General features: G+C 32.5%; 2 protein-coding genes across 5 annotated transcripts; one reads left to right on the top strand and one right to left on the bottom strand.

The window, feature by feature from the left end:
- The first annotated feature begins 3,553 nt into the window (after positions 1-3,553).
- On the top strand, positions 3,554-6,619 carry LOC132738028 (uncharacterized). Of its 4 annotated transcripts, none has more exons than XM_060725450.1 (2): positions 3,554-3,623; positions 5,192-6,619. In XM_060725450.1, the coding sequence occupies exon 2, from the start codon at positions 5,254-5,256 to the stop codon at positions 6,580-6,582; it is 1,329 nt and encodes a 442-aa protein (XP_060581433.1). In that variant the 5' UTR covers positions 3,554-3,623; positions 5,192-5,253; the 3' UTR covers positions 6,583-6,619. The 4 variants fall into 4 exon arrangements, with proteins under 4 accessions (XP_060581433.1, XP_060581431.1, XP_060581432.1 ...); XM_060725448.1 differs by having other exon boundaries at positions 3,564-3,701; XM_060725449.1 differs by having other exon boundaries at positions 3,595-3,747.
- An 11,105-nt stretch (positions 6,620-17,724) lies between these two features.
- On the bottom strand, positions 17,725-22,182 carry LOC132738030 (uncharacterized). Its single transcript, XM_060725452.1, has 4 exons — positions 22,080-22,182; positions 19,711-19,788; positions 19,111-19,159; positions 17,725-18,141 (listed from the first exon to the last, which is right to left on the bottom strand). Exons 1-4 carry the CDS (start codon positions 22,088-22,090, stop codon positions 17,800-17,802), a joined length of 480 nt encoding a protein of 159 aa, XP_060581435.1. The 5' UTR covers positions 22,091-22,182; the 3' UTR covers positions 17,725-17,799.
- Between the last annotated feature and the right edge of the window lie 1,167 nt (positions 22,183-23,349).

Consider the following 23,349-nt stretch of genomic DNA (forward strand, 5'->3'; position numbering starts at 1 on the left):
TCAAACCGCATATTATAAAAACCAAACCTATGAAAGTTTATAAATTTAATAAAGCAAACTGGGACACCATCAATGAAAATTGTAAATGTATTTCTAACAGTATAGATAATAAAGTAAATGGTAACACCAACATCGAAGAACTATGGTCAACCTCAAAAAAGGTATTAAAAAGTGTTGAAAAACACGTTCAATATAAGATTTACAAATATAAAAAGAATTTACCATGGGTGAACAGAAATATTAAGAAATCTTTGGAAAAAAACGTCTTTACAAACAAGCAAAGAAAACGAGTTCATATGGAGTCGTTTTTAACAAAACCAAAAAGAAAGTAAAAGAGAAATACGTAGAGCCAAATCGGATCATGTAAACAAAGTCGTTCAGGACGGCATGGAAAAACATAACTCTAATTCTGGAAGGCATTGAAAAAACATAACTCTAAACCATTCTGGAATTATATCGAAAAAATAAGATAACAGTGGAGTAGCACCTGTAAAAAAAGAAAAGTAATCTACTATCGGACGCGAAAGAAGAGACAGAAGTCTTATTAAATCAATTTAAATCAGTATTTACTAAAGAATAATGATACATCGTTTCATAAACTTTAAGATACACAACCTTATCCTGTCGTTCCACATCTCAACATTAACTCGAACGGCGTCATGAAATAGTTATCGAACATCAATATATCTAAGGCCAGTGGACCAGACAGTATTCCAAATATCAGTCCCTCCCCCCAGATCACTTCTGAGCCTCCTCCCCGTAAAAATATACTAGAAGTGGTCTTTCTACGTACAGATACAGATACTTCTCAGTCAGATTCTACATTTTACAAAATGGGCCCAAGTTTGGACAGGGTTGGACCATGGAATTTAACATCGATAAATGTGATAAATAATCCTGAAATGTTCCCCCATCCCTTACATAATGTACAATCAAAAACATCATATATTTCAAAATACCTTGGTGTCACCATTTCAAAAGATTTAAATTACACCCAGCAATGGCCAGCATATAGATAATGTAACATCCGAAGCCTTTTTTTAAAGAAACATAAAAACATTAAATAAAAAGGTTAAAGAGGTTGCATAATAACACAAGTAGATAATACATGATCAACAAGGAAAGGCGGCGTTCAATGAACGCTTATCAATTATTCAATTATCACCTTGCCTGTTTAGTGGAAAGTGCAGGGAGCTGTGTCAGATATCTGTGTAATAACTATAATTTTACCAGTGGCATCACCATTATGTTACATGTAGGCGTACAGTCGAAAACTGTATATAAAACAAAAGTTCCTAATTGACTTACAGTATAGTTTTTATACAAAATTCAACATCAGCTAGTCTTTGTGGACCATAATTAATCAATTGGTTTTCTCTAGGAACTTAAATTTTCTCATACATGTACCCTAGTCTCATACCTAATACCATATCTCCTGCTACTGGAATAGCCTCTCAGGTCATATTTAATCTAGCTGGGACTCCCGGCCTAATATCTTCTCCATCATGTTGGCATCGATTAACTACAACATTTCTTTTATCGCACTCTGTTTTTTTTTTGTTTGTTTGTTTTTTTTATTTTGCTTTTTGGGGGGTCTTTTTAAAATTCTTTTAACTGGTATAATCTTTGATAATGTGTTACGAATGTATTTTTGGACACCCACAGGAAAATAAAGTCTATTTCGGTAGGATTTGATTGGAAATACGTCTCACAATCATAATCAATAAAAATGCCCACTGATGTAGAAATCTGAATATAGTCAATCAGTAGACATTTTGTTATAACCATAATAATAAGTATATAGATAATAAACTGTTTATATTTATATCTATAAAGGCGGGCTTTTACTCGATATATTGAAATAGTGACAATTTAATCTGAACGGATTTTATCATACATCCTAACACGACCCGCAATTTTCCCTATTGAACACAGAAGAACAGAAAGTGTGTGTTATTATGCAACAGATGCACAGTTTGACGTTCTATATTTAGACATGTGACGTAATCATTATACACGTGACGTAACCACTAAAAATCCGACGCGCTGAAAATAAGTACGGAGACAAATCAGGCGCAATTTTGCTTAACTATCAAGTACGGCAACATTTATTTGTTGATGTCGTGTTAGAATCGAAATAATATATCCAAATCAGTGATTTTATCGCTTGATAACATCACTGTTTGTCGTTCGGATGCACATCATTATATCACCCGGGCTACGCCCTCGTGATATAATTCCTCGCATCCGAACTCCAAACAGTGATGTAATTGAGCGATAAAATCACTGTTTGGGATATATTATTTCTTAATTTTGTGCCATTGGCAATATAATCAACAATGGTACCAAAGGTGAACCAATAGTACACAGGTGAAGGACTACCCGGATGATCTTGATCATAAATTTTATCTCTCGTTTAATTGGTTCAGTTTTACTGTAATTTCCTTTTTATCCCAATAAATTTGTATAATTTCAACTCCTGCAGAAATGCCATACTTGATTGTCGGATGTAATCAGAAAAACAATAAGAAACTGTTTGTTTTAAATGAAACAATGTAAATTGTCCGACTTTAATTATATCAAAATAGCCACTTCTTTAAAAAAGTGATAAATTGTTTTCCAAGCAAGTTGAATTTTTTTATTAAGTATTTGCTACAGAGTTATACCATTTACCTCAGTCTTAGGTGTATTTAAAACATTTATTTATATGCTGTACCTCTGAATATTCATCAGACCTTACGTAGGGGTCCTTATTAAATTTCTTACAACATCTTAACGGCGCATCTTAACTGCCTATTTCAACGGAATGAATGAAAGTGATCGATAGCAGGCTAAGTAATATTATTTAATAAATATTTATTTATTTCTCATCATAATCTATATTTTATACAAACAAATACAAATATTGCTATATTTGGGTAAATTTGGGTGTATTTGGGTATATTTGGGTATTTCGTGCCGCCGCTCTCAGGATATCATTTTTTCCAGATATTTATACATTACAATAGCATGTGTCAAGTGCTGTGTGGCAGAAGTTATAAGTTGCCCCGTTCTTCACTTCAGTGTTGTTATATTTTTCTGGTTCTTTGGGATCATCCAGCACATTTTAAGTATTGAGAAATGAGTACCACTCAAGCCGGTGATAGGGGGCGTGAGGGATGTTGCACTTTTTCATTATCCATCATGTACAGACTCAATCAAACAGTGTCTGCAATTTTAATTCATGCAATTTTGCTGTTTTTAATGCTTCCAAAGGATCACATTTTTCCAGATATTAACCAACACTTCCAAAGGACTTGTCCGTAAACATTTGAATGTACGATTGGTCAGAGTATTTTCCATTTGAAAGACCCGGCATTGGTATTTTAATGATAAGTAAACCTACCAATGGTACTGTAACCAACATAGGACTATATACATATAAAACATTGAAATTGTATATAGCCATTCTCGAAATAATTACAAGCGACTTGTAATAGCATCAATGATGCTATAATAAAGAATAAAAAATATTAGGACTTGTAACAATCTTAAGGTTAAACACTACTAAATGCTTTGTTTTTCAATGGAATATATTCTGTACAACGTTATGACTCACGGAAGGATACCTCGAAGAACAAAATGTATTAAAAATGCATCAATCTGACAAAATTTGGTATCATAGCCAATTACCCTGTAAAATCACTATAATTTAATATCAGGTAGTTATCAGTATCCCATTACAGATTACTAATAATTTATGAATAGGTATGTGTAATACAGTGTGATAAAAGATAATTTTTGTTTAGAACGATTCGCCCCATGGATAATTCACCCCACATTATAAAACAATAGCGAATAGATCTGCATTTAACATGTAAGTTTTAAATCAGTAACTTTCAAGGGAAAAATCAAATTGAACATATGTTATTAGATTTATAAGGAAATGGTATTGCCTCAAAAAGAAGCATCTGTTATTTTTAAAAGGAACTTTGATAAGTTTAGTAGATACATACATCTATACATAGATGCCAACTTTGAAAAAAAAAGTAAATATCTATTTGATGTCCAAAAACTGTCAATAGAAATTCAGTATTCTGATTTCTTAAATGGATTTTTATTGGAACTGAATTATTTTCATACATAATGTCAATAAATGTGATAGTATAGATCTATCTTAATTACTTATCGAGATTCAAGTAATGCCTGCATTAACTTTGACAGTCTCTGGGGTGGTCCCCATCTCTGCCTTTTCTCACTTAATTGGGAAAAGGCGCTAGCCTCTTGATTTTTGGGAAATTATTGTTAAAATTGATAATTTGGGAAGTAAGAAAACAGGTTTAACTTTTGATTTTTGGGAAATCTGCATGATTTTACAGAAAATTTCAATTGGGAAGAGGCTTTTAATCAGAGTCTGTTATATAAGCAGGAAAATCACTGCCCATATCTATATTTCATACAGTTATACTATAAGTACTGTATGAGCCTACTATATAAGGGCATTTTCTCCCCATGATCTTTCCAGTTGGTGCAACTAATAGTAGTATTAATTTGTACTAGGCCTACACATTGAGCTGTTGAGGTATTGTGCCTCTAGAAGCAATATTCTGACCCAGAACAAAAATGTCTCAGAATCTAGCAATGGCACATGAAAATAATTTAACTACTTTCCACTGGTCAAGTTAAAGGCCCCCTCCAAATAAAAAAAACAAACACTTTTTTCCCCAATTTACAAAAAAATAGAATATTCCCAACAGCTGCCCAAAAATCAAACTGTCCCATTTGCTGAAGAAAATTAACTGCTTTGACTTGTTTCATGTAATATATATTATCATGCACAGTGCACATTCATGAACAAAACTTTTTTTAAAGCTGTGTGTGAGGTGTTTTTTTTAAACTTTTAAATATTTCTATAATTTCATAAAATGCTACACACATTTTCTTCCAACTTCAGGCCTTTTTAGAGGAGTGCTTATGGAATCCAATACTTTAGGCACTGTAAAAAATGAATGGTTAAAATGAATGAACTATTTTCTTTAGCTTTGAATATTATTATTTCTGTGCAATCTCATACTAAGTCATAGATAATCTGAGGGCATTAAATTTACTAGTGTTTAAAAACTTGTATATTAAGTATTAAATCTAAAATTTAGGGACTTGTATTTAGTATTTACACTATTAAATCTAAACAATCTTTATTATCTAATTTCAGATATGAACAGTGTAAGGATATAATATGCCAAATGAACAGAAGTTGTTGGCACATGCAGTAGAATGGCAAACTGTGTTGAAGAAGCCCCTGCTATTGTTGTAACCAAAATACTCAGCTACCTGTCTTGGAATGAGAAATTAAATGCAACCCAAGCACTTCCATCTTGGAAATCTCATCTACATACTTCAGCTGCTTGGCCTCTAGTACAGCATGGAAGCGAGGGTGAAGAAAATGTTTACTTTGTCAAAGAAAAGAGAGCTCATCTATTAATATGTCTAAAAATCTATGGCAAATATATAAGACATATAGACTTAGCATTTGGGTATAATACTGGTAGATCAGGTTTACAGATATTAAACGCTATTGCTAACTTTTGTCCAAATCTACTCAGTTTTCGTTTCGCACCACATGAAAGTCCAGTACCTCACACTCTACCAGAAACTACTCTTACAAAGTCACATGTTCTAGCGACATGTTCTATATTAAGTAATTGTAAACATCTGAACGAAGTCGGTATTATTTCCCCAATAATATCTTGGTCACATGCAGCGGAAACTAATTTATTACTAGGACTATGCTGTGCAAATGTTGCGCACAAAATCACAGAACTTGAACTATTTTCTGGGTCGCTGCTTGATCACGAAGGATACTTAAAGCTACTACGGGAATTTACTGGTGTTAAAAAGTTAATGGTGCGTAGAGAAAAAGTTAATAATGAAATTCTGCTAGGTCTAGTCAAGAATGGCCTTCAAGAAATCACTCTGTATCAAGACGAGGAACTGCCTCTAGTGGATGCACAACAGCTCGGAGAAAAATTTTGGAATGATGTTCTAAAGATAAATTCAAATTTCAAAGTTGATCTCATCTTGCAGTACATTCTAGTCATTAAAGACTCGTTCATTACCAACATGCCACTCCGCTCCCTAGTCCTCGATGATTTAGTAAATATAGTGACGAAAGGTGTCATCGATCATTTGGTTACACATTACAGCGAATCTCTAGAAAGCTTCACCTACACAAATCTATATTTAGAAAATTTCGAGAGTGGCGACAGTCGGTTACCAGCTGCTCTTGTTACCATGGTAAAGAAGTGTAAGCACCTTCACACATTGAAATATGGATTTCCACTTTCTAGCACCAGTGTACTGTTGATTGCAAAGGCGAGAAAATTGCGTGAACTGATTATTCCAGCCGTAGAGGTGTCATATGAATTTGATTGGGAAATACAAGAAGATTGGGATGATGACTTTAGGCAATGGTTAACGAACAACTGTAAAAGTGAGGCGTTACTGGAAAATTCGGTCTCTGAGCTGCTTGGTTTTGAATGGCATTTATTTTACGAACACTTTAACTACATGACTTTTGGAAGAAATCTGTGTTTGAATCTATAGATATAATAATATATTTCATTAAAAATTTGCAGTTCGATAGTTTATTATTTATTCAAATAATTAAAGGTGTAGTGTGGTTTACTTAGTTCCTCATTGATAAAGGTTCAGAACTTAAGATCCCCCCACTCAAACACATACCCCGCGCATTGATTCAGAATTATTAAATGTAAGGAATTTATTAAGTTTACTAACATTAAGGTACATGTAGATAGGACTCTATCATTTGCCAGTTCTTGGCATCAGGAAAGAGAGCCAATTACAATGAAAATTTGCCATATTTACCTCAACATTGTTGGTGTGACTTAAAAACACAAAATGTACACTAAATACAGTATTTGTGTGAATTTATTTGATAGTATATACATGCAATTATGATGATAGTATATACATCATGTAACCGTGATATGGAGAAGTTGTGATAGTAACCAACTTTCAAACAAAATTTGACACTTAAATACTAGGTTCGGTCTTACCATTTGTCACCCTTTCTTGTGAACTTTTCAGTGTACATTACACATATGTTACATAAAATAGTCACAGTTTATAAACTGAACACATTTTTCCCAGTGCAATATCACAGATAATTATCCTAATTATTTTGTCACTATATTAAAGGGAAAGACAAGGATAGAATAAAAACTTGATTTCAGAAAAAGAATACTATAAATAATAAGTCTGCAAATTTTCTGCCGCCAAATAATAATATTAAACGAATGATAACAAAATTTAAATCCTTAAATCACCGATTTCTACAAATCAGTAAGCGCGGCCATGTTTGTGTATTGGCCGTATAAAAACAGGTGCGCGTGATGTCATTTCCCCACATCTTTAGATTCTATCATTCATGATAAATCTAGTTGAATCGTAAGGAAATATTAATATAATAAAGTATTGACCAGACAATTTAATTTTCACAGGAGGTGTAGAGGATATGTTTTTATGGTTCAAAATACGTAACAATATCAAAAAAAAATTAATAAAAAATAAAGAAACGTACGGCTAGCCAAAAGTTCTAGCCGTACGTGAGTCACGAACGACTAACCAGGACGCACTGTATTGTCTAGCCGTACGGCACATTTCAAAATTATATGGAAGTCGAACGTTATAAAATTGTTGATTTTCATGCTTATCATTTGTTGTTTTACTTGTATGAATTATTAAATCATTTTTGTTAATTTTAAGCACTTGGATCGAATAAAAAATGATTGGAGTGGAATAAATAAATAAAAAGAACATTGAATGAAAAAAAACGGTGAAATGCAAAAATAATTATATAATTTTCAAAACAGTAGATAAATATCGCAATCAATTAATTAGCCTTAATTAAAACCTATCCAGGGACTGACAATAGAATTTTAGAATGCCTTTCACGGAACATGCAAACTTTCCTTGATGGACAAACTTCTATATAGTACCGTCGGTAATTGTCGCAATTATCAAGAGCCTAACAGCAATCATTTTCAGTGTTTGTTGTTTTTTTTCATATAAAAGGTGTCGAAAATTAAACTTAATGAAACAAAAAAGGATTATTATCAAAATTTTGTAAACTATTTCAATTGGTGTAAATGCAAGCAAAGGCTATTTTTTCTCGACATCTTGCGATGACAAAAATTGATATATATAGCGATCAAGGCGATTAATCTCTAAAAAGTTAACATCCAAAGACAATTAATGCTGTTTCTTGGTTAAAATCCTCGCTTAAAGTCATAAAATAACATAATTATGCATTTTCGACTTCCATAAATTTTTTAAAAGTGCCGCACGGCTAGCCAATACAGCGAGTCCTTGCTAGTCGTACGTGACTCACGTACGGCTAAAACTTTTGGCTAGCCGTACGGGCCCGTACGCTAGCCACTTCCATTATAAAAACCCTACTAACCCTACGTGTTCTTAATAGTACATATAATTAAATTTTTGCAGTTTGATTCAGACTTTCAAATTTAAAGGTGTGAACATATGTTATAATTGATGTACACATTTCAAAAATATAAGCAACTCTTTTGAAAAGTAAATTGTTAACATGTCTGTCAACGTATGATGCTGCGCATCGTAATCGTAGCCTTATAATAACTGCAGGCAAATCATTTTTATTGGCTGCTCAAAAATCTAATTTGCATAATTTATTCACACAATTGCTGGTTCTTTACTTATGTCTAATACTGCGCATTGTCCATTTTAATTGTTCCTAATTTGCACCAAATGCTCCTGTCACACTGTGTACTGACGATTTTTATTGCTCCTTGTATGCCTCTGTGCCGACAGACCTTTTGATCATGCACAATGTTTCCCTGATTGGTTAATCACCCTTGTCAAATATTCTAATGACGAAATAGACATCTATTCTTTTACGCTTCATCAATGAACTGAATGACCTTAGGGGGAATTAGGTTCCACACCTGTCAAATTATATTGTAGTTAAATACAGCACGTCATAAAATAGCAACACATTTTTTTCAGTTACCAATAATCATTTTAAATATTAAGTAGATTTATGATTTTTTGTTTTATTTGATTAAATTTACGGTAGTAGAAATGCGTATCTGTCGGGGAAAGGAATTTGGTAAGTAGATAACGTGTTAAAAAGCTTTAGGGAACTGGATAAACCCGAGAATATGCGTAATTATAGGGGAATGGGCAACCTGTTGCTGTTGGTACCAGTTTTGACTGGGTGCCTAAATAACCTAACGGAAAGTTTTGTTTTCATACGATATTAGTGTGGCTGCCGATTTTCCTGCGCCTTTCTCATTTTAGCGTCAAGCTGAAAATCGCGTCCTCAGCATATTGGATTTAGTTGATATTTTACCTGAAAAAAAAAGATACATGACCGGCGATGTACCCTATTTGGACAGCTTGTCTAGCGAAAATTAAGTACAAAATAAAAGGATATATCGTCAATTTGAAGAAGTTTCTCATAGTACCCAAATTAAATTTATGGTTTATCTTTGAAAATTAAGCAGTCATTGCTTAAATCATGTGGTGGGATCATCAGCAAGCTTGAATATCGGACAAATGATAATTAATGTCGCGGCGTCTTCAATTAATTAATTAAAGCAATTCAGTTCTATATGATGTTTTCATAAATAATATATAATGTACGCAATAAAATGAATAAGTTCTTCATCAAGATATATTTCAGTTGTACCAGCGTGTACACCTATACCGGAAGTGGGTATTACACGTCACAATCTCGGTCTCGTCTGTCTCGCGAGAATGACAGAACGCCAAAATGGCGGCGCCCATGAACTTATTTCTCAAGTAAAAAATAGTGTCTTAAAACACGAATTTCTCTCTTATAGGGTTGATGTCAATAGGAAAACTGTAATGGTTCCTCTTTTTAAATGATGAATATTTATATTAGACAGACATCAATCCATCCATTCCTATTCCTTTAAAGTTACATTGTGGTAATGATTGTTTCCCATCTTGTTCCAAGAGATTATTAATGACACTGAAAACGTAATTTTTTGCTAAAATATTCTTAATGGCATTAAAGTTATGATTCTTCACTCTTGTTTGCAAAATAATTATCAATGGCATTGAAGTTATGATTTTCACTCTTATTTGCTAAGATATTATCAATGGCATTGAAGTTATGATTCTTCACTCTAATTTGCTAAGATATTATCAATGGCATTGAAGTTATGATTCTTCACTCTTATTTGCTAAGATATTCGAAATGGCATTGAAGTTATGAATTCTTCACTCTTATTTGCTAAGATATTATCAATGGCATTAAAGTTATGTTTCCTCTTATTAACTAAGATATTGTAACATCTGCATTGTAATAATGATGGTTTTTAGCTCAACTATTTGCAGTAATATAGAAAGCTGTCCTACTCACGGTCACCCTGTCTAGATCCCTAATTAAAGTTTTTGTGCAGTAAAATATTTTTCACTATAACATTTTATTTCTTAAGGTATCATATTCAATTTCAGATATATGTTCCTTTTCATCAACCAAATCATGTGTGACAAGGTTTATAAATTTTCGGAATTATCTTCCACTTGAACTTTGAATTTTACTTAAAAATGATTTTTCTTTCTTACTCCAACTTCTTCATTTCATAAGGGATAAACTTTTAATATTTGTTCCTTATCATCAACCATATTACTTGTGACAAGACTCGTATGTCTTTTTTCTCTATACACTGTTAGTAAAATGTCATTAATTTGTTTAATGTTAAATAATGATTGTTTCCCAATATTAACTAAAATGGTTTAAATGGCATTATGATAGTATTCCCCTACAGTATTTGCTATAATACATTTAAGGTCGTTGACCTCAAACCACTTGCCCCTCATGGCTGTTGGTTTGAATCCCGACAGAGACTTTAGATTCTTTCATGTGAGGAAGCTATCCAGCTAGCTTACGGAACGTCGGTGGTTCTACTCTATATCATTTTAGTAGCATTACACTGATTGTGCTGAGTTATTGACCGAGATATCATTTAAGTGGCATTACAATGATTGTGCTGAGTTATTGACCGAGATATCATTTAAGTGGCATTACAATGATTGTGCTGAGTTATTGACCGAGATATCATTTAAGTGGCATTACAATGATTGTGCATAGTTATTGACTGAGATATCATTTAAGTGGCATTACAATGATTGTGCTGAGTTATTGACCGAGATATCATTTAAGTGGCATTACAATGATTGTGCTGAGTTATTGACCGAGAATATCATTTAAGTGGCATTACAATGATTGTGCTGAGTTATTGACCGAGATATCATTTAAGTGGCATTACAATGATTGTGCTGAGTTATTGACCGAGATATCATTTAAGTGGCATTACAATGATTGTGCTGAGTTATTGACCGAGATATCATTTAAGTGGCATTACAATGATTGTGCTGAGTTATTGACTGAGATATCATTTAAATGGCATTACAATGATTGTGCTGAGTTATTGACCGAGATATCATTTAAGTGGCATTACAATGATTGTGCTGAGTTATTGACCGAGAATATCATTTCAGTGGTTAAGATATTATTTTCCATGATGTAAACTGAAGATACACCTGGCAAAATAAACTAATGTAAGTGAGTACAGCTTGTCTGGCATAATTTTTAAGAATCTTAATTTTATAGGTTTAGGTGAATCAATTCATAAAAAGTTTAAGGTGAAATTTTGAAGTTTATGATGCTGATTATCTCAATTTATTCTATAAATAAAATTTCTGCCAATATGGGCGTATCTACTTTTTGTCACAATATTTAGTACCAGTATGTCATAAACACACCACAGTGTTTTGTAATCATATATATGTTTAGTTATATCATGTATCCCTAGGCATTAATCAAGGAATAATGTGTAAAAACTTATAGAAATGTGTTATTGAGTGTTGTGTAACGATAAAATGTGTAAAAAAAATAACTTAAGCCTTTTAGATGTAGCAAAATAATGCGATACATTTTGAACTATGTCTGTAAATATTGCTATATTTTGCAATATGATTTTTTCTTTGGAATACCCAGCCCTAAAATATAATACTGAATTTTAAGCTAAAGTATTATGCCATTAAATGTCAAATGCTTGCTTCCATATAAAACAATGTAAAAAATCAGCATTTTGTTTCAGCCTTTAAGATATGTTTTCATGCAAATTACGTAATGTCCCTGGGCCTTGTTTTCCTGGATAGTGTCTGTATTAATTAAAGGTTAAGGCCTTTTGATATCCCTGAAGGGAAGTATGTTATACCACTGGTCGTCTGTCCAAGCAACTATTTTACTGTAAACAACAGATTCATTCTATAATTAGAATAAGCTGCCATGGCATGTACATTTTGTAATTGTACATTTGAAAGTTTAATAGAGAAGACTGGGTATGCCTGTGTAACCATTAAAAAGTCTCTTTAATGATTATCAAGTCAAGAACAAAAGTCACTCTCTTTGAAAGAGCATAATATATACTATATAAGTATAAATTTCCAATACCCTTTTTATATGCCCGAAATTCTTTCGGGCATATTATGTTATACCCCCTGGCGTCCGTCCATCTGTCCGTCCGTCCATCTGTCCGTCCGTCCATTAGCAATTTGGTTTCCGGAGCATAACTTGAGTTCCATTTGGCCCACAGTATTCAAACTTCATAGGATGATTGTCCATATAAGGTAGAAGACCCCTATTGATTTTGGGGTCACAAGGTCAAAGGTCAAGGTCACTATTACCCTAAAACTGAAAATGGTATCTGGAGCATAACTAAAGTTCCATTTGGCCCACAGTATTCAAACTTCATAGGATGATTGTCCATATTAAGTAGAAGACCCCAATTGATTTTGGGGTCACAAGGTCAAGGTCACTATTACCTTAAAAATTGAAAACAGTTTCCGCTCAATATCTAAAGTATTAATCAACCTACAGCTAAAGTTCCATTAGGCTTACAGTGTTCAAACTTCATAGGATGATTGCCTATATAAAATAAAAGATCCATATCTTTATTTGGGTCACAAGATCAAAGGTCAATATCAAATGACCTTAATATTGTTAACAGTTTTACAACTGTCAAACTTCATAGGATGATCACTTATATTGAATACATTAATTATATGCCATAAAAAATTTGCTTATATTATGTTATACCCCCGACGTCTTTCCGTCCATCCATCGTAGCATTTTTACTTACAAGGTAACAACTTGATGGTGGTGCTTTGAAAACAGCAACTGTATATATATATGGTTCTTCAGCTATAAAGGAGGATTGCTTTTTGAAGGAGGTTAAACTGTATTTAATTCCTAAATCTTACAAATGCTTCATCCTTACTAAAAAAAACACTTTTTGGGGGTATAATGTCCGTGCGTGCCTTTTTTCTTTTGAAAAACCCCCAAAAAATTTTTTTATACCAAAAGTGTCAAATTTTCAAAATTTTTTAATTTGTTTTTACTTGCAAACTTACATTTTTTGATGCTTTTATTGTAGGGAAATTTTGGTTTTTAGCTTTCTTCCCGCTTTTTGTGCCATGTCTCCTTGACAAATATTCATGATGTTTTAAAAATTTGAGACATAATAATTATAGATTCCTCATTTCCAGTACTTTTCTTTGGTGATGGTGTTGGTAGTTTTCACTAAGATCACGGCAGTAAGCCACATTGAATTTACTATTGAGCACAGTTCAGCCACTAGGCTGTCTAGCAGTTTACTATGACTAGTTGCTTTCACTTTCGCAAGGAACTGGTAACATCAGTACATGCCAGAGCAGAGGTACAATGGGAATGACCATAGAAAGGATTTTATGATCAATCACAATAAAAGTAACCTGAAGCGTCCGGGAATCAAACCTGGCTGGCCCAATTCACAGTCCAATGCTCTACCTATTGAGCTAATCGGACAGCTCTTACCAATACCTTCATAAGTATTTCAACACTTAACACGAGAGTTTGGAAATTGATTTGCAGAAATTGACAGACCAAGGACGAGCTGTCTGTCCAAACTCTATACCGTTGGCACTATACCTGCACAACACTGAACAAAAAATTATTACAGAAAGCAATTATGAAGACTTTCCCCTATTAATTTTTTTCGTATTAAATTTTGTATTTCTGTCTCAATATTTTAAAATTAAAAAATATAAGGTAAAAATAATCATGATATATCAAAAAAATTTTTTTTTTAACAAATAAATCACAGGTTTTCAGTTTTCCCTTTAAATGGGTTTTAACTACTATTTAAAAGGAAAGTTCTCATCAAAATGGGTTTCATTTTAAAGTGAAATTAAACATCCCCCTTTTCTTAAAAAATTGAATAAAAAGGAAAAGATTTATACTGTAAGGGAAACCCTGGCCAAAAATGTTATAACAAATCTAAGCAAATCATCCCTTTAAATTTCTGTATTTACTATTTTTTTAAAATTTACAGGGAAAAAATAAAAACTGCAATAAAATTAGCAGATATTAAAAAAACTTTTAAATTTAAAAATTTAAAATAAACAATGTAGTCAAAACCCCTTTTAATATAAATAGCAAAGATAGTCCAAATCCTCTCAACAAAAGGACAGGCTGGATAAAAAAACATAAACCAAAAAGCATACTATAAGTACAAATGTAGTCAAAATCACTATTTAATTGTGATGACAGGTGATTGAGATAACAATGGCATACCAACTATGTTTCTAATAATAAGCTTGCATAAATAGATGATAGTCAAGATGAAAATATAACTTAATTTGCCAGTGCGTAGGTTAATATTTAATATCTGCTACAACAACATGTTATAATTATAGTCTAATGACAAAACGAGGGAGTAAAATGTATCAGCTGTATAAACGAGTGTTACTGGTAACAATCTGATGATGATATTTATCCACATTACATATGACTGATTATGCATACAGAAATAACTGTTTGATTTTACTAGGGAGTAAATTACACCAGGTACAAATGTAAAAGCAACATGATGATGTCACAAAAAAACGGTAAATTTATTTAATTAGTTAGTCATAATATTGTGTGTCATAAATCGTTCATTCCAAAAAACAAAATTCTCTGTATGTAAGCAGTGTTAAATCAAAAGCCTTTTCTACTTAGATTAAACAATAGTCCATATGTGTTCATAATATTGCATATTTCTAACATCAGTTTTCATTTTACAATTACAATAATTGTATTATCTATTCTTGCATAATAATTGCGCAATCAGGTATACATTAACAGAAGACAAAACATGCTGCTGCATGAACAAATAGATTTTTGTAACCAAGTCCTGCTGTTGCACATTTTAAATATTTGTAATGAGAGCTTAACAGCTGGGCTTAATGCAATGAAGGCCTTCAATATTTTTATAGCACATGGAAAGCATCGAACCAGAAGTGGTTTCTTTACAGGAAATGCAGACAAACATGGAATAACCAACTTGGATGTATACTTGTATGCAAGAATAGCAATAATGCACCTTTATTGTGCATATACATCTGCAGCTGCTCTCAGATTTATTGAATCTCTAGCGGGCTTGTGCTTTAAATGCGTCCTCTTGGTTTTGCAGGTGGTAATGCACAGAAAGATACATGTACATTAATCCTCTATAATGCTGCAGCAAATTTATCAATAAATTTTTGTTTTAATCAAACACAACCATTGGGTAGTATGATGAATTTCATGACCGACTTTAGACAGATTATATGGCCATGAAAAACTGCTGATTGCTATATAACCTGCATCAAACAGCTCCAGTTTGAATTATACATAAGCTTTCAACCATTTACAACAGCTTGGACCATTGACCTGTCAAATATCACACATCAGGGTTTTTGCTTGTTCACAGTTCTTGACCCATATTTGTTTACTCATTTCCTAAAATGAACTTGTGGGTCATTAATAATATGAAATATCATCTTTATTCTGCGAGAGATATAATTAATTACATTGTAGCGGGTGTGAATAAATGAAACAAAAAAATATGACACAGTGTTGACAGTGTCTACAATAGGAGAACAGTAACAAGTTTTTTTATAATAATATTCTTACCATCTCACACACAATCAAAATTAATACTAACAACATAACAGATTTACCTTATCAAGTAAATAATTAAACATGATAGAATTTCTTCTTGAAATATTATCTTTAGTAAGAATTTTTATTTAGAGAAGAGTGCTACATAGAATTATAATACATAAAACCGAAGTTGAACTGTTTATCTACTGTAAAATAAAAAAAACTTTTGCTAGGGACTGAATTAAGATAATTGAAAATTTTTGCAAATTTTAGAAAAGATGTTCCACAAGTATCTACATTAGCATTTAAAAGAAATGAAAGTAGAAATCACAAATATTTAACTTCAACAATAAGTCAGAAATGTTTCTTTATGCAAAATGTTGACTTTGCATAAATACCTGTTATTTGGATGGTTGAACGCAATACAGTTGTAAGTCCTACTGTATTTTATATGAGTTACTACAGTTTTGCGGTCAATAATTTTGACAGTTAGTTCTATTGAAGTAATAATGTGATATGAACTACTTAATTAGCTATAATTTACCATAGATTTACAATAAAACTAAAAAAGAAAAAAAAACAAAGAAATTGGCCACTAAAAAGTACAATTGTACACTATTTATATGTGCTTAATAAGATTACAAAACATTTGAAAGAATGAAAAAATTAATCCCTCATATACATGTATTATACCTAGGGGGAAAATGTGATTTTAAGAAAAGTAAAAATATTCACACAAAAAATAAATAATTAACATGTTTTATGCCATGAACGTCAGATTTTGCATTATATTATCACCAGATTACGTCAGATTTTGCATTATATTATCACCAGATTTCTACTGCTTTTCTAACGCAGTAAGGACTATTTTTGCATATTCTGACCTATGTTCGGTATTTTTCGTAGATTGCAAAATGTTAAAAACTTAAAAATTACTTTCTTTGTTCACTTGAAAATATTTTACTTTTTAAATACATACTAAAAAATTTTCAAAAAAAAAGCATGAATTTGCAAGCATGCTGCTTTAATGCCAGATAAATTTGATCATGACCTAGATAGGACTGGAGCAGGTTTATCCCAGTAAAAATTTAGAGGTTACAGTTAAAGAAATATTAAAACAAATATTCCTACAAACCTTGATCAAGATCAAGTCCAAGTTGACCTCTACAGCGTATCAAGGTGACAAGCATTTCTATGACTTGTAACAGAATATCTACATGCGATGTCATGCTTTTACCAGGTTAGCTTGGCACAAAACCTTTTGAAAATGGGTTCATGAGATATTGACAGGTGTTAATTCTAAATTTATTGAACAGGTTGAATAAAATCATATGCGAGCCTCTGGCGAGGATCATATTGTTTTATTCCACAAGTTAAATAAATTTTGTATTGAATCTACAAGGATATAATAATCTATTAATCATATATTCAAAAAGAGAATGAATTACAGTTAAAACAAGTAATTTTTCATTGACGCGTCTAACATTTGCACACTTAAACGCTATGTTTATATATAGTGCAGATGACGTCACGTCAAAGTGTTATTACACTAGTGTGATATAGTTTTTATTAATTGGCTTTATTACACTCCTGCGCCTTGGTTTATGTAATAAACTTCAATATTTAAGCCTGTCACTACCGATAAGCACTGAACATTTAACTAAAACAGGACATGATCGTTAAAAGCACATAAACAAAACAAAAAATGCCATAATGTAACACTATATATTACTATGACAATTGAAAGACAAAATGCTGAGGTTCATTTATTTCTTTTTAATACATCACTGCTTTAGATCCATGCCTACTCTACTGGCTTTCTCTAAATGTGCCCGATATAAAACACTGTTGATCTGGTAATAGTGAGGATTTTCAGTCTTCGTTAACTCTGGTTTGTAGCCGTTGAAATCATCAGAGGGGATGCCATGATGTACGGCATATGCTTGCAAGCCGTTTTTTGTTGTGTTTATGCCTTGTATATTGTCACATTGACTAGATCCACAAGGGAGATAATTCAAGTTATTGTTGTTTCCTTGCTGATAACCTCTTCCACTACACTGCTGATGTTGCCATGACAACATGTCTTCACCACTTCCTGAAGCGTTGCCATGAGAACAACCTGGTTGCTGCAAGAACATTAATTTGATACATGTATATGTTAAATAAGTTTGTTCAATTGGAATACAATGTACATGTATAATGAAGAAAGAGTCATTAACATTAACATTCTTCAAAGGAAATTTTAAATTTACATTGTACTTTACAAATTTAAATCTTGCATTTATTGTTAAGTGTGGACAGAACATAATATACCGGTAGTTAATTACAAGTGTGTGAGAACTCTTATAAGACACTTTGTCATTGGAAACATACATGTTGGTTGGGTTTAACGTTCAACACTTTATGGGTATCACATATGATGCAGCTTATTTATGCCAATTAAGTTTCATGAATAACTTATATTATTATATATTATCTTTTTGGTTAGGTTTTACATTGCACCAACACATTATAGGTCATATGGCGACTTTCAAGCTTTACTGGCGGAGGTAGACTTCATTTGCCCACCAGTGCATTGTTTCAGACATTAGTAGACATTCAATAAGCAAGCTGTATAGCTTCTTCACATGAAAGAATTCAATTTCCCTGTCAGGATTCGAACCCACGGCAATGGGTGGTGGTCAAACGGTTTGAAGTCAACGACTTGGCCAAGGACTCATTGAATAACTTACATAACATACATTCATAAGTAAGTTACATGGAATTGGTGTCTGTGATATATTTGCTTCACCTGCTGAAATTTTGTAAATGGTGTCCAGCTTTAAATATGGAACAGTTCATTCTTCAACATACAAAATTAAGCTGCCAACCTTACTACACAGCACAGACACAGTAGAGGTTATGTGGTGACTTTTCAGCTTTACTGGTGGAGGAAGACCTCAGGTTCTCCTCCTTGCATTATTTCAGACATAAGCGGGCACCTGCACAGATGTGCACACTGGTGTGGCTATATACTTGTCGCAGAAGCTAACCACTTTTGGTTCCAAACTTCCAGCAGGTTAATTGTTAAATTAGCATTTTAAAAGTACACTTACAGGTGCTCCTGCTAATGATTCTTTGCTTTCAATTGAATTTCTGCTTGCTCTGAAATAAAAACAAGTAAATGCAAAAAATAACAACAGATTTTGATTTCTCAGACAGGGTGATATACACCAGATAGCAAACTTAAAGAAGGTATCACAGGCAAAAATATGAATTAAATAAAGAAAACAGAGGTTGATAGCAAATTTATGGACCTAAATGGCAAATTATGATTTTTCTTTACATGCTAAACACAATCACTATCCAAGGTAACATGTAAATATGTAGAAACCAATTGTATACCGACAGACGAAGCGAGGACAAACAACAAGATGGATGGAAATGCCATACCATGGAATAATATTTACAAATGTTTCAATAAGTTAAAAACAAGTTTTCCGGAATCATATAGTGACAGAGATGCTTATACTAGAAACAGATTGGTTACTGTGACAATTGTATAAAAAAACTAAGTTTAACATAGAGTAAATGTAAGTTACAAAGAAAATGACTAGATGGAGTTACTAATAACATGCACTTGTTCTTTTTTTTTCTTGCTAAAAAACCAAAAAAAAAAATACGAACAAATTTTGATGGAGAAATTATTCACTTACTGTATGTTTAATCGTGTAATTCTTTTTGATATAGGTAAACAATCGTCACACTCTGGGTCAGGACTTCTGCCTCTTTTCCTAGAAAACACATTGACATTTATTATTTAATTGGTGATATCATTAAAATTTCAAATGTTCTATATAGTTTCCTATTAGAGCCCACAAGGGCATGGATTTTTTTCCCCAAAAAGATGAAAAAGGGAAGCCCTATATATCACCACTGACTCAAAAGGCTGTAAAAAATTCTGCTATAACCTGCATTTTACTTTTAAAAGTCAATTTATATATACAACAAAATTTGACTGATAAAAACATCTCAAATGATAATACAAACACACGCTTCACACTATTTCCTTATTAAACAGACTTTTAAAGCAATCAAGAACATTTCTACACAATACATTTGAGCCGTGTCACGACAAAACCAACATAGTGCGTTTGCGACCAGCATGGATCCAGACCAGCCTGCGCATACGCGCAGTCTGATCAGGATCCATGCTGTTCGCTTACCAATTTTATAACAAGTAGAGAAACTGATAGCGAACAGCATGGATCCTGATCAGACTGCGCAGATGCGCAGGCTGGTCTGGATGCATGCTGGTCGCAAACCCATTATGTTGGTTTTGTTGTGACACAGCTCATTTGTAGTTATGCACATTATAAGGAAGAGAGCAATTATACACCATATTAGTGATAATTACATAGATTTGATGTTAATACACCAAATAATTATAATATCAAGAAAATTACTTCTTTGTAAAATCAAATTCAACATATTGTGTCAATAATATTTCTGTTAGCATGTTACATAAAGATACCAATTTTTCTTGCACTGAGGTACAATAATGCATAGTTTATGATATCGTTCAAAGGCTTTGTATTAATGACTCAGGTTTACCAGCCTTCTTGATAATATAATTAATATTAATGAAATCTCTGATTTTGGAAGTCACATTTTATAGGTTAAGAAGAAAAAATATTAGATTTTGGAAGTAACAAGCCAAAATCAAGGAGTAAATGACTCCCAAACTTCCATTAACGGAAGCCCTGGAATATAGAAATTGTTTTAAAATTGTCCTCATGTGTCCGGACAGATATGTATGACTTTAATTTAATAAAAATGATGGCTTGAATGTTCAATTTTTTTTTTAAATTATATACAATATTCCAGCAGCATATGGTGAACTTTAGTTTCTATTGTTTACTTAGCAAATTATTAAAACTAATGTAAGAGGTCAGGTATTGCACCCTTTACTGCAATAGACATAAACATATTAAGGTTTAAGAAACTTAATCATAGAAAAATTATACATTTATTGTTGTTAAAAAACCACTGCACAAAGAACTAAATCAGGCATTTTTGGGGCCATCCAGGTTTGATGTTTTAGTGGTCCCTGATCAGTACACAACACTAGTCTAGTATCCAGTTACTTGTCTATATATTATGTCCCAGGAAAAGTACTCTATATATTCCTAGGGTTTGGAAAGTAGATGTGCAAGCCAGCCCGCATAGCTCAATCGGTTAGAGTGCGAGACTTGTAATCTCAACATTGTGGGTTCGATTCCCCGGTGGGTTGGCAAACTAAAATTATTAATCAGTCTTTTGGATGAGACTTTAAATCAATGTCCCGTGTATGGGTGCTTAAACACTTGGCACGCTAAAGAACCAGGAGAAGCTTCTGGAATTGGGGCATATTTCTGTATCTGTAATTGCACTATCCTCCAAAAAATAAAATGACTAATACTCTTCTGGAGGACTCACCCACATGGGCAAACGGCGGTGAGTATAAATAAACGCAAATACACACACATACACACAAAGAGATGTGAAATTAATTTACTATGGTGGCTGATAGCATCCATTTTAAAGCCGCCACAAATGTTACCATCATTTTATTAAATGTTGCGGGTAACTTTTAAATCGGCGAGATTTAATATAGAAATTGCATAAAATGTCATAGCTTGTAGAAACTCTCGAGTTTTTCTGTCACACTTCTGTCGTAAAAAGTTTCTTTCTGTTCGACTTTTTAATAGACAAATAGGGATAAAATGTAAAGACAAACCACGGATGCTACTACTATTTCCAGTCACTCGTCCTGCAGGTCAAAAGCTATACATAGCTTATGTTTTGTGAAATGTTATATATATATATATATACAGACAATAAGTAAATTTTGATTTGATTTGATTCTAAATCCAATGGCAAATTATGTGCACTCGTCCTGCATATTCTACTTGTAATTACGAGCGACGATAGTCACACCTTTACAAGAACAAGCTGCTGGTCAAGCTGCTTACGTTTGCTTGCAAAAGTCCCCATTATCTCTACAAAATAAAACGTATAAAATAAAAGACAAAAACATTTTTACCTAGTTTTCATTTTATCACAACTTCAGCAAAATCATAATAAAAAGGGACACTACTCTATGAACTTATTCCGTACGTTTGATTAGAATTTTTTTTCTTAATTTAATTAATCGATTAAAATTTTTGTCCCGTCCCATCAGAAATCAAAGTGCTGCAGCACTGAATGCGACGGACATGCAACCGGAGAGACATTAAGGCTTTTTTTAGAAAAAAAAAGCAAACAAAAAACACAAAAATATATAACAGAGAAAATTTGTTCCATACAAGTTCGAGATTTGTAGAGCAATATATTTTGTGTCCCAAACTGATATAATTAAGATTTTCTACTTTCAAGCACTTAAATACAGAATGAAATTTCTGCCTAAAAACTCTGGTCAAACTTGTAAATCAGTGTCCTTATCGATTTATTCCAAGAAATGATATGTAAATAGAAAAAAAATACTGTCAACGAAATATTTCTTAAATAAAACCATGCAAATAAACTTCAAGCATACACGGATTTATATTAATATAAATCCGTGAGCATAATACATTATACACGTGAGAATGCTATTTAGAATTGCTTCGTGTTATATCATAGTGGGCATATAGACAATAAAATATAAGTCATTTGTATTTTTATTTCTCTTGGATATGTCTCATTAAAAAAAATTTTGGTTAAAATCATCAGCAATTAATAGTGTATTTTTTAGATTTTTCTGTACGAAATCTGCTGTGGTCATAGTATTATTTTTACAATAGGTTTATCTCTTAGATTTGGTTTGCTAAATTGCTAATCATGGTCATGCAACTACATAGTTAGGTGAAGAAGCAGGCGCTTGTTTTGGTTGAGTCTATTATGTTTTGTTTACGGGGTTGAGTTGTCATACACAAATTTACAATTTATATGCATTTATTTTTTTCCAATGATTGTTATTATCTTAAATGCTTCTGGGATTGTTGTTTTATCAATTCATTTGTAAATAAGATTGTTATATGTCTATTAACGGAATAATTTTAATGAACACGAAATTAGTTCACACCTACATGTGTATTGGTAACGTGATGGTTTAAGCCAATGAAAACACGTCAATATTATTATACTCAGGCAGAGAAAAAGTGTGCAAAGAGTAAATCGATAATCTTTATGTAGCCAGCAAACTTTGAATTGCAAGTATTTTTTCATATCTTTTCGGCAGGATAAACTTTTCGAGGATTCGTATCGTAAAATGGCTGCCATTTACAGTATCAAGTGATTATCCCAAGCACCACCGCGACTTAGCGCGGGAATTT

The sequence above is a fragment of the Ruditapes philippinarum genome, unplaced genomic scaffold (assembly GCF_026571515.1).
Source record: "Ruditapes philippinarum isolate M1 unplaced genomic scaffold, ASM2657151v2 ctg2994_1_1_1_1, whole genome shotgun sequence".
Taxonomy (NCBI): domain Eukaryota; kingdom Metazoa; phylum Mollusca; class Bivalvia; order Venerida; family Veneridae; genus Ruditapes; species Ruditapes philippinarum.

What these genes read in the sequence shown, in the direction of transcription:
- LOC132738030 (XM_060725452.1), bottom strand. An exon ending in ATTACACGATTAAACATACA is followed by an intron (nt 19,160 to 19,710) that starts GTAAGTGAATAA and finishes TTTTTATTTCAG; the next exon opens with AGCAAGCAGAAATTCAATTG. An exon ending in AATCATTAGCAGGAGCACCT is followed by an intron (nt 18,142 to 19,110) that starts GTAAGTGTACTT and finishes ATGTTCTTGCAG; the next exon opens with CAACCAGGTTGTTCTCATGG.
- LOC132738028 (XM_060725450.1), top strand. Translation starts at nt 5,254, where the DNA reads ATGGCAAACTGTGTTGAAGAAGCCCCTGCTATTGTTGTAACCAAAATA.